At 44.2% G+C, this 12,159-nt stretch overlaps 1 protein-coding gene across 2 annotated transcripts in view; it reads right to left on the bottom strand.

Annotated features, from left to right (window-relative positions):
• PRPF8 (pre-mRNA processing factor 8) overlaps nt 1-12,159 on the bottom strand; it is a 43,788-nt gene that overhangs the window by 25,719 nt on the left and 5,910 nt on the right. The window contains exons 2-15 of one of the 2 annotated variants that reach the window (XM_047832182.1): nt 11,711-11,790; nt 6,073-6,183; nt 5,410-5,578; nt 3,864-4,028; nt 3,567-3,785; nt 3,226-3,438; nt 2,974-3,099; nt 2,788-2,893; nt 1,694-1,884; nt 1,445-1,564; nt 1,160-1,349; nt 906-1,025; nt 662-796; nt 175-304 (exon numbers count right to left, since the gene is read on the bottom strand). In XM_047832182.1, coding sequence (XP_047688138.1) covers nt 175-304; nt 662-796; nt 906-1,025; nt 1,160-1,349; nt 1,445-1,564; nt 1,694-1,884; nt 2,788-2,893; nt 2,974-3,099; nt 3,226-3,438; nt 3,567-3,785; nt 3,864-4,028; nt 5,410-5,578; nt 6,073-6,172 — 1,984 coding nt within the window. In that variant the 5' untranslated portion in view covers nt 6,173-6,183; nt 11,711-11,790. Of the gene's footprint in view, nt 1-174; nt 305-661; nt 797-905; nt 1,026-1,159; nt 1,350-1,444; nt 1,565-1,693; nt 1,885-2,787; nt 2,894-2,973; nt 3,100-3,225; nt 3,439-3,566; nt 3,786-3,863; nt 4,029-5,409; nt 5,579-6,072; nt 6,184-6,381; nt 6,490-11,710; nt 11,791-12,159 lie in introns of those variants that run through there. The other variant, XM_047832181.1, reaches the window with a different exon arrangement.

Raw genomic sequence — 12,159 nt, 5'->3', positions numbered from 1 at the left:
AGAAGCCCAAGAAACACAGTGCCAAGTCAGAATCACTGAAGAGCGGGACTTAGAGGCAATCCAGCAGAAAGGGATTCTCAGTCTCAAACAAGGGGAGGGGAGATGATGGGAACATATGATCTACCCTTGAAGGGATTAAAAAAAAAAATGTTGGACACAGAGAAAACCACTCACCTTCAAACTGTCGGGCCAGGAGGTTGCCTAGCCACCGCTCCAACAAAGGGGTGATGCCACGCATGAAAAACAGCCAGACCCGCCAGCCTGCAGCCCAGAAGCCACAGCCAGGGCCCTTCCCTACAGGGCCCTGTGGCCCCAAGCAGAAATCAAGAAAGTAAGTTAGCAATTCTTTTAGAGAGCAATTGAAAACTGGGTACAGGTAGGGTCATGGGAAACATATCAAAGACAATAAAAGGAAAAGAGGCAAAACTCCTGGACTTCAACATCTAAAATAGAATAGGTGCGAAATTCTAAGGTACAAACCAGTAACTGAAATTCCCTATTTAAAGGTGGGCTTTTAGGGGAAGTGTTAAAGTACACACAGTGAGGGCAAGTAAGGACATACTTAAGGCCTCTCTCCAAACAGGTCCCTGGAAAAAGCCCTGACTAGACATAAAAATTAAAATGGATTGGAGAAAGTGCGTGCACGAGGGCAGGGTCCCACCGTGTTGAAGCGGTAATAGATGAGATGTTTCAGGTCCTTGCACATGCGAATCTGCCGCATCAGCTTGTACTTGTAGCGGTACATGCCCGTCAGCTGCCCCACATGGGCAAAGATATACTGCAACCCATCTGCCAGCTACAACACAATTACACCATCAGGCTTTAAGCTAGAGTCAGTTCCATGATGAGATCAGGCTTCGCTCAGCTTCCCCCCCGGGGCAGGGATCAAGGATACCTAGCCTCACCTGGAAGGCATCCACATTGCCCAAACGATACTGCACATGACTGTCTACCACCAGCTTAGTTAAACGCAGAACTTCTCGACACAGATGGAAAGCATTCCCAAAACGAGATTTCTTTCTTTCCTGGAGAAGATACCAAAATACAAAAAACATTAATTAGCAATGGTCCAAACTGGATGTACTCCTTCCCCAGAGGACAGAGCAAAACGAGTAACATCCCTCAAACCCAGAAGACCCTTAAGGTGAAATGCAGACACCTTGGTGGTGAGGGTCTTGACAGGCTTAAGATTGAAGTTGTAATCCAGGTGCAGATAGTTGAGGTTTTTACGGTGAATGAGAAGGTTGAGCATGTTGTAGCCCTGGCGGCAAACCTGTAGCCCCACCTCCACCCAGTCCAGCTTCGTGGACTGAAAGAATTTGGTGGCTTTGAAGGAACGGAACAGGTATCTGGGGTGGGAATAAGAGGGAGAGGAGAGTGAGAGTTAGCTCCTGATTATGTTTGGAACAAAAGAAGTCTGAGAAATGACCCTCAGGCACCTTACCTCTTCTTTTGGGCTTTAGGGGGCCGGTGCTTCAGGGCATTCAGCACATAGTACTTAAGCAGTTTCTGGTAGGAGACTCTCACTTTCACAGGCTGCCCAGCAGGACAATGCTCTCGATACCTGGGAAAACAAGCCAAGAAGAGTTAGCCCATCTCTCCTTCCAGTCCCTCTGGTAAAGGCTGCAATCCCACCCAGTTGTAGTGTTCTCTCCAATACATTCATTACCATCCCCCCAGATAGAAACCTTACCAGTTCTTGACAAGGGGAATATCCAGGGCCCGGCGGGTGCGACCAGAGCGTAGGTTGAAGGGCCGTGGGGCCCAGAGGAGGGCAATGCCATTGGCTGTATTGTCTGTGTAGAGGGGTGTGTCCTTCAGGAAGGGCTCCACAAACTCTGGGAGCTCAAACTCCTCATCATCATCAGGCAACGGTTCCTGGCTCTGAAACGAGAATGCCCAAGGGTTCAGCTCCCACTGAACTTGGAAGAGAATTGGGATGAGAAGAAAACTCTCTGGGGCCAAGCACAGTGGCTACATCTGCCATGGAAACTAGGCTGCCAGACAAGAAAAGCCCTAAAGAGCCAGGGCAAAGGGGGCCAAGGGAGCAGAGAACAAGCCAGGGCCAATCAGGAAAGCAAGCATCACTCCTCACACCCCAAATGGCTCATCACCAAGGGCCTCCCAAGGAGCCCCAGTACCTTACACAATGCAATCACCTCCTGCCCAAGCTCCAAAACCTGAGCTGGGGGAAGGAGGTCTGTTAAGAACACTATGGAACATAGGTAAACATCAAAAACATTATTTCAAGTATAAAAGGTCAATCACAAAAGATCACATACTGGAAGATTCCATTTATATGAAATCTCCAGAATAGGCAAATCTACAGAAAGATTAGTAGTTGCCTAGGCAAGGGAGGTTCAACAGAAATAGAGAGTGACTACTAATGGTGCAGGAATTTCTGAGATGATGAAAATGTCCTAAAATTGCCTGTACAGATGGCTGAACTACTCAGAATACACTAAAAACCACTGAATTGTACACTTTAAATAGGTGAGTTACATGATATGTGAACTCTATCTTAATAAAAGGATTCCAAAAAAAGCCATAATGCAAACGGACCAGAACAGACTACACAGAAAGCCCCAATCACAGAAACACAAATTAAACACCAATAACTTGGTTTGAGCCAAGTGTCAAAGTGTCAAATTAGCTTCAAGCTCAAGGGGAACACTAAAGCAGATGACAAACACGTCTCCCTCTAGCTGATTTCCATCTAGTAACACTTAAGCCACAGTCATGAAATTTCTCTTGCAAGAACTAAGGTCAAATGTTCCCTCTTCTCACCTTGACAGAGTGCCTATGAGAAATTGGGTTGATTAAAGGATCAAAGTAGAAAGCTGGCAGATCAGGATCCTCAGTTTTGATGAACACAACGTTAGGAGTATGGTACCTAAAATGGAAGAACAATCAGCTCAAGTTCTCCTGACTCTCCAGCCTTCTCTTTTCCCCAACATGTATTCTTGCTCTCACCAGGTGAGGTGGACATGGTGTGGAAGATTGTTGTACAGGTAAGGGAAAGCAATCTTGTATTCAGTGCGGATAGGCTGCCGGATGATGATCTTGTTAATATCATTGAATTCATTCCAGTCTTCATCCCTAGGGTACAAAATCAAGGATGAGTAGACCAGCTGGGGAATTTGGAAACTACAAACGTTTCTCAAGGATCAAGAGTAGATCTTATTCAACCCAAAGTGCCTAAAATCCCCACTCTCTTCAACTTACTGGAGGTTGATGTCTCGAACAAGAGGTTCAAATTTGGGGCCTCCAGGAATGGCCATATTGAGTGCCTTGGAGGTAAAGAAGGCCTTCAAATCAAACAGATAGAAATAGTTGTCATCTACTAAGTCTGTCAGGAGCTGATTGGCCAGGCGATAGAGAGTGGACATCATGGGCAGTGTGAACTGCCAGCGCTGGTAAGTGGAGCCATTCACATACCTAGGAAAAAAAAGACAGGCCTCTATCAGTTAGGTATACCAGCTAGCCAAGCCATTCTACCTATTGCTCTCCCAGGACTCCTGGAATTCCAAAACTCTCACAGGAGCAGTAACTTAACCATCACTCACTTCCGGCTGTCCCTCAGTGGCTGGTGGTCATAGAACCAATCCAATACAGGGGCATCCTCTTCAGGGTCCAGCTCTAGCTGAATGGCCTCCAGTGGCTCAACATCTAGGATGTTGTCAGCATAATCCAAAGGTGGCTCTTCATCATCAAAAGGGGGGAAACGCATCCTCTTGAAATGCCTCCTGTCTCTTTTTTCACGGCGCATCATAATCCACATTGACCTAGAAGCCAAAAATGTCATACTATGGTTTCTGTTCACTGTCCCCAAACCACCCTCCCCCCATTCCAGCCCTTCTTACCCCCACTGGGAGATGTAGACAGGCTCAATGACCCAGGGAATCTCATTGACAAAAGAAATGGCTCCAGTGATGTGGTACAGCACAGGCACATCTCGAATCTGCTCCCAAGGCATAGGCATGTTCTCCAGGAGTTTCAGTACTGCATGGGGCATATACTTTAGGGCACTGCAACATTAGGGAGAAAGACGATTGTAAGTGACAAGGTATTCTGCTACCTGTGCCATGCAGAGAAGCCACATGCTATCAGAGTACAGCATTCCACAGAAAAGCCTGCCTTACAGTCCAAACTCCCAAACTTAGCACACAGGCCTTCCTTGACCAGGAGCCCTGCCTCCTCCTCTCCAATTGTGCCACTCTTCCTCTTCAACTTCACAGTCCTACAGTATTGGGTTTCTTTTCCTCTAGAGATAGTTTTCGGGCTGTCACACATTCTACGTTCTCTGTACCTTCCCATAAATAATAACAATAAGAGGCGCCTGAGTGTCTCAGTTGAGCATCCAACTCTTGATTTCAGCTCAGATCATGATCCTAGGGTCATTGGATTGAGCCCCATGTCAGGCTCTGTGCTAAGATTCTCTCTCTCTCTACCCCTTTCCTCCACTTGCAGTCTATTGCTCCCAAATTAAAAACATAAATAAAAGAAACCAATATTAAGTAAAATTATTCATCTTAAAAAAATAATAAAATATTTGTCATACTTTATTGTAACCATCTGTCTCATATCGGCCATGCCACTAGACTATAAGATCCAGAAAGGCCATTACGTCCTATTCACTGCTCTATCCCTAGCACAGTTCTCAAAAAATACTTTTTATAACCAAAACATATGGCCCTCTTTTTTTTAGATGGCCACCTTAGATCATTAAGTGGCTAATATTTTTGTGTCCAAATAGAAAGGAGATTTGCTAAGGCACTTATACCTGTATTTACTCAGCTTGGGAGCAGAGAAAAACAAGAGTATAGAGGCTTCAGGAGTTAAATATCCTGAACTTCAGGATTCTGGTCACTGAGGAGTTACTAACAATAAGAATGAAGTGTCCTGTTCTGGGTTTCAACCCCTTCAAAGATAGGGACATCTTAACATAGCTTCAACAAGACGAATTAGAGGCAGATCAAGAAAAGAAATCAGGGCAATCAAGGGAATAACTGCAAGGGGCGCCTGGGTGGCTCAGTTGGTTAAGCGTCCGACTTCGGCTCAGGTCATGATCTCGCGGTCTGTGGGTTCAAGCCCCGCGTCTCAGAGCCTGGAGCCTGTTTCAGATTCTGTGTCTCCCTCTTTCTCTGACCCTCCCCTGTTCATGCTCTCTCTCTGTCTCAAAAATAAATAAATGTTAAAAAAAAAAATTTTTTTTAAGAGAATAACTGCAAGATCTGAAAATTATCACAGAATCCTAGTTTTCTCCCTTTGCTTATAACCACCAAGATGGACTGTCATTGAGGATTCCTGTCCCCAAATGAGAGCTGCTATCCAGGACTACAACCTATGGGGCAGGAACAAAGGAGAGGGGCCAAACTGTAAATGAAATAATTCCAAGAGGTTCCTTACCCCAAGTAGACCCTTTTGTCATGGCGGAACTTCCTGTTGGTCATGTCTCCATGGTCTCGAATGATCTTCCTAACGTGTTCTGGGGGCATGTCTTCCTTCTGAGCATCCACAAATCCAAACTTCCGCTTTTCTGCATAGCGCTTGGCCTGTAATTGCTGCCATTTTCGGGCTACAAAGACAACTCAGTTTAAAGATCTACACACCCTCAGCCTAATCATCCCCACCTCTTGCCCCAGGGTAAGCTCCTGTCTGGATGTATGAGAAAGGGGTGGGCATACAGTAGATGCACTCCTTGCCAATTCTCTTACCTCCCTCTGCTTTATTTTTTCCTTTATCTCCTTCATCACATTTATGACTGTCTGACATTCTTGTTACACATGTTTAAGTTTTTTATTGTCTACCTCACTCATTGCAACTTAACCCTTATCAGAGTAGGGCTTTTTTTTCCATTGCAATTGTTTCCCCATTGGATCAGTGCCTGCAAGTAACAGATACCTTTAACTACGCTATTAGATTAAAAAATAAATGGGGTTATAAGTGAGCTGACACCTCATGCCGACTTAACAAAACGGGGAAAAGAAGCAAACCCGCTGCGCGCACGCGCACACCCGCCCTAAGCCTCCCGGCCCGCAAGCGCCGCTCCCGCACGCGTTCTTCATTCACCTTTCTCCTGCAGCTTCTCCTCCGACATGTAGTCTGGCAACGGGGCTAGAGGGCCGGGCACCGGGTTACCCGGCCCTCGGTAAGGAAATACTCCGGCCATTCCCGGAGGATCTGGGGGGGGGGGGGGGCAGAGAAATTAAAACTGTATCGAGCAATAGGGCCCGGGCCCAGCAGGAACGCGTCAACACCCCCGACCTGCAGTTCCTCCTTGCTCAGAGTATGCCCAGCCCGACCCAGCCCAACCCTCAAGCCTTTCAGCCCGACCCCCTCACACCTCCCGCAACACAGCCCTTAAAGCCCGCCACGAACCCCCAAAGGCCCCCACACAGGTAGCCGCTTTCTTCGCAGCACAATGGCGGCAAGCCTACGTCCGCTGTGCGTTCCCAACGCCGGGAAGTACGCAACTCTCGTTCAGCAGTCGATCCAATAGGCGCCCAAGTGCCCAGACGGATTAGAGAGCTCACCAATTAGAGTTGCACATAGGACCAGAGGGGGCGGTCCATAGGCGGAAATATTAAAACGCAAGAGGGTGGGGTCGGGTAGGCGCAAGCCCCGCCTCCCTCCTTTTTCGGGCTGCTTTTGGGACCTGGGGTAGATGGATCTAGACTTTAATCTGCGATTGGGGTCCATCAGACTACGACAGACCTTAGTTTTGAAAAATAAATTTGTAACAATCTGCACGTTATACTGTGTCTAATTTCATAAATGTAGGTTTGAGGTCCGCTAGCTCGGAGTCCATCCTGCATTCGTTCACTAAGCCATCTATTGAGTGCTCAATATGTATCAGGGGTTGGAAACAGCAGGGGGGAGGGGAAGCCAACCTCATGGAACTCACAGGGTAGCGGCCAAAGGACCCAGGATCTTGCAATGCAATGTGATGGGAGTTCAGGGGCAGGACATTTTAACCCTGCCAGTGAAGTCAAGGAGTTAGTCAATGCACTTAGAACAATAAAGAGGCCATGGAGGTCAACATTGCTGGGTGACCTTTCCCCTCCTTCTCCATTCTTTCTTTCTTTCTCTCTCTCTCTCTCTCTCTCTCTCTTTCTCTCTCGCTGGCAATGATCACACCATGGAGTATATACTGGACATAAATGCTTCTTGATTCCCTCAGGCTCTGCCTGTGTCTTGCTACTTGGATTGCTTTCCATCTCCTGCCATCCTGGTTTCACTTTCTATCTCTCTTATTGCATCCTAACAACCTTAAATCTGACTTAGTCAACAGGTAAGTTTGTTTGAACTCACACAGTTTACTGTGGAGTATGCAGAGGAATTGTAACCCATACAACCTCTCAAACTGGTTGAAAATGTAGGACTCAAAGGTGAAATGATGAGAGAAAAATGCAAAGGAGAGTCCAGACAAGTAAAGATTAGTAAAGATTTGATGGAAATGGGTAGATGTGAGGGATTTGATGGGGGTAAAGAAAGAGGAAGGAGAAAGAAATCCCAGTGGTGGAAACTGCTAGAGTTGAAGTTTAGAAAGGGGAATCAATAGGGGTGCCTGGTGGCTCAGTCGGTTAAGCATCTGGCTCTTGGCTTTGGCTCAGGTCATGATCTCACAGTTTGTGGGTTTGAGACCCACATCAGGCTCTGCCTGCTTGCGATTCTCTCTGCCTCTCCCCAGCTAATGTGCACTCGCTCTCTCTCTCTCTCAAAATAAATAAATAAACTTATAAAAAAAAAAAAAAAAAAGAGGAACCAATATGGCGTGCTCTGAAAATAGCCAATCAATCTGGCAGAAGTAGAAATTCCACTCTTGTCATTATTATGTTCATCATTGTCATTGTTGTGGAGTCCTTCCACCTGCATAAGGTTGGGTGGGAGGTATTGTTCTAAACCCTGGTAATATCCAAGTGTTATGGAAACTGGTCTGGATCACCTGACAGAAGAACCAAGTAGCACTTGGAGAGCTTAGAAGGCAGGAGGTTTATTTTACACCGGTGGGTTCAGAGGAGATCATTCTCCAGAGGTCTGAACCCAGAACATCAATAGAGGGGACAAGTTATAGTCTGTTACTTCTGCATTCCTCATTAGTAGTAATTTGGAGCCTGAGGCAAGCAGGGTGGAAGAAGAACCCAGAAGGGAAGTCTTCAGGCAGGGACTGAAATTCCCTTATCAGTACTGTCGGCCATCATGTAACAGATTTTTTCCTATCACTAGTATTGTCTATAGTTTTGTCAATAGTACCAATGTCAACTTCTGGTTTCAGTTGTTCTGCTATTGTCATGTAAGAAGTTTGCTACTGGGTGAAAGGTAGCAAGCTACTGGGAATTCCCAGTACTATTTCTTTATTTAAAAAAAAAAAAAGATTTTACTTTTACGTAATCTACATCCAACTGGGGCTTAAACTAATAACCTCAAGATCAAGAGTCATGTTCTCCATCAACTGACCAAGCCAGGAGCCCCTGTACTATTTCTAAACAGCATTATTAAGATATAATTTGCATTCCATAAAGTTCACCTCTTTTAAAGTGTACAATCCAGTGACTTCGGGCATATTTATAGAGTCATGAAATTATCATTACTATCTAGTTCCAGAACATTTTCATCATCCCCAAAACAAACCTCATAGCCATTAGCACTCACTGCCCATTTCCTCCTACCTCCTACCCCTCAGCCCTAGGCAACCACTAATTTATTTTCTGTGTCTATAGTTTTTTGCCTGATCTAGACATTTCTCATCATTAGTATCATAGAATAGTGATCCTTTGTGACTGGCTTCTTTTACTTAGCATGTTTTTGAGGTTCGTCCTCAAAATATACACATACATACATACACACACACATATGTATACCTGTACGTACATATACATATATACAAAATCTTCTTTGGAGAAATGTCTATTCAGATCCTTTGCCCATATTGAAATTGCATTGTCTTTTTATTATTGTGTCCTGGAAGTTCTTTATCCTAGATATAAGACCTTTACATGATTTGCAAAAATTTTCTTTCATTCTTAGGGTTATCTTTTCATTTTCTTCATGGTGTTCTTTGAAGAACAAAGGTTTTTAATTTGGATAAAGTTCAACTTATCAAATCTTCTATTGCTTATGATTTTGGCATCAAATCTTGGAGAAATTATTGCCTAATTAGGGGCACATGTGTGGCCCAGTCAGTTAAACATCAGACTCTTGATTTTGGTTCATGTCATGATCTCACGATTCATGAGTTCAAGCTCTGAGTTGGGCTCCTCACTGACAGCACATTGTCTCACTCCACAGAGCCTGCTTAGGATTCTCTCTGTCCCTCTCTCTCTGCCCCTCCCCCCTCCAGTACATGCTCTCACACAGGTATATGTGAGCTCACGTGCGTGCTCTCTCGCTCTCTAAATAAACCTAAAAAAACCTGAATAATACTGAAAAAAAAATGAAAGAAAGTATTGCCTAATCCAACTCACAAACATGAACTCCTATGTTTTTTCCTAAGAGTTGTATAGTTTTAGCTCTTACATGTAGGTCTACGATTCACACTGAGTCACTGAGTTAATTTTTACGTGTGGTGAGAGATAGGAGTCCAAATGCATTCTTTTGCATGTGGATATCCAGTTGTCCCAGGACCATTTGTTAAAAAGACTATTCTTTCCCCTTTGAATTGTCTTGGCTCCCTTGACAAAAATCGGTTGACCATTTGTTCGTTCCTTGACTCTCAGTTTTATTCCATTGATCTATACGTTTCTCTTTATGCGCTCTCTGTGCTATTTTTGCAAATTTCATGTGAGCCTAACATTATTTTTTAAGTTAATAAATAAATAAGCGACTTTAATCCTCAAAACAACCTTACAAGATAGATGTTATTATTATCCCTATTTTAATGATGAGAAACCCAAGCTCAGAATGGTCGAGTAATCTGTCTTGGGTTACATGGCTAATTACATGAAGTATGTGTAGGTTCTAACAACTTTATATGCATTAGTTCACCTGATTGTCACAACAATCCAACAGGGTAGTTACTCTTATTAGCCTCATTTCTAGATAAAGAAACTGACAACTTGCTCACAGACAGTAAATAATGTCCCCACAGAGAGTAAATAATGAAGCCTCCGTCTCACCCTAAGCGACTGGATCCAGAGCTTATAGGCTTTTTGTTTGTTTGTTTTTTAAGTAAACGCTACTCCCAACATGGGGCTCAAACTCACGACCCTGAGATTAAGAGTTGCACGCTCTACCGACTGAACCAGCCAGGTGCCCAAGGGGCTTATGTTCTTGACCATACTGCTACATCAACTTCTATGGTCATGCCAAGAAGCATACTGTTGGATGGGAAATTTTGGGCTAAGTTGTAGCTGGTCTTGAATTCCAGAGCTCAGGCAGCACTTTGACTTTTTACTAATGATTCGATCTATTTGCCAATGTTTTCCAAGCTTTTTCTTTTAAAGCTGGAAAACATTTGTGCAAATTAAGTAATTTACATTAAGTGGGCAAGAGGCACTAGGAGGATGCTTGTTGGGATGAACACAGGGTACATCCTTACATGTAACTGATGAATCACGAAATTCTATTTCTAAAAACATTAAAAAATAAAAATAAAATATATAAAAAAAGAAATAATTTACAAATGAAGAAACTTTAAGACTTAAAGAATTAAGAACTTCTCTTAAGTTCTCTTCACCGGTCAAACAGCTTGAGTTAGTCTGATGGAACTCAGTTGAGTAGCAAAGTGACAAAGCCGGGAACAGATCTGAAGGGACAATATTGGCTGCCATTATTATGGACCCATTCATTGCAGCCAAACCAATCTCCTCATTGTTTAAGGAGTTTAAAACTGGACTTGAAGGTGACTGTGGGTCATATAAATGAAGGAGTCCTCTGGCTAGAAATACACAAGTGTGAAGTCTAGGAGCTCAGACCAGAGGTTCAATCGACAGACCAAAGCTGATAGATAGTAAAGCCATGAAAAGAATAACAGAAAAGCAGATGAGAAAGCCTGGACACACAGTCTGGAACAGGAGGATGCCAGAAAAAGCTGGGGAAGTAATAGCTGGAAAATTTGGGAGAGGCCCACAGGAAGGAAGAGCTTCAAGAAAAGGAAGCCCTCTACCATGTTAGATGATGCACATAGAGGAAGACTAAGAAAAGTCACGTTCTTGTCAAGAAAGAATTCTCTGACCTCGGAGAGCAGTTTCAGAAGAATTATGGGACAATAAGGTTGCTGGTTGCCAAGGAGGTTCCTATGGAGACAATGGGTATCAACCATTCATTTGAAAATTTGGGCATAAAAGAAAGACAAGAATTTGGACTGTAGCAAGAGGGTTAAAAAAAACCGAGATAAAGGGCTCCTGGGTGGCTCAGTTGGTTAAGCGTCTGACTTTGGCTCAGGTCATGATCTCGAGGTCTGTGAGTTCAATTCCCGCGTCGGGCTCTGTGCTGACAGCTCAGAGCCTGGAGCCTGCTTCGGATTCTGTGTTTCCCTCTCTCCCTGACCCTTCCCTGTTCATGCTCTGTCTCTCTTTGTCTCAAAAATAAATAAGCGTTTAAAAAAGAGAGAGAGAGAGAAACTGAGATAAGAGGCAAGGTAGATTAAAATCATAGAACGGGCAGAGACATCAGAGATCATCTTGTCCAAACTCCTATTCAATCCAGTAAGTCTTTCCAAAGCATACCTGCCCTTAAAGATTTATTTCTACAAAAGTTGAATACACACCTCCAGGTGCTGGCCTTGCCAGGGTGCCAGGGTACAGAAGACAGCCAACCAGACCCAGGCCGTGCCTGCTCAGAGCTTGCCTGCGGATATTAAACAGCTAGAGTTACACGATGAATGTTTGTAGTTTCAGTTTTTACAAAGTTATATAGTCTCATAGAATCTGTGACAAAGAGCAGCTGCCTATGCTTCCCCTTCCCATTTCTCCTTTCCCAAAGAAAACCACTTTTCTCGATTTTAGCTGATTAATTTGGCATTTATTCTCATATCTCCAAACAAGTGTGTATTGCTACTTTTTGCTTTTATTTTTTTTAAGTCTATTTAATCATTTTGAGGGGCGCCTGGGTGGCTCAGTCGGTTAAGCATCTGACTTCGACTCAGGTCATGATCTCATGACTCATGGGTTCAAGCCTTGCGTCAGGCTCTGTGCTGACAGCTCAGAGCCTGGAGCC

This window comes from Prionailurus viverrinus, chromosome E1 (genome assembly GCF_022837055.1).
Source record: "Prionailurus viverrinus isolate Anna chromosome E1, UM_Priviv_1.0, whole genome shotgun sequence".
Lineage (NCBI taxonomy): Eukaryota > Metazoa > Chordata > Mammalia > Carnivora > Felidae > Prionailurus > Prionailurus viverrinus.
Note: the sequence above shows the minus strand (reverse complement) of the source record. Positions and strands in the feature narration are given on the sequence as shown.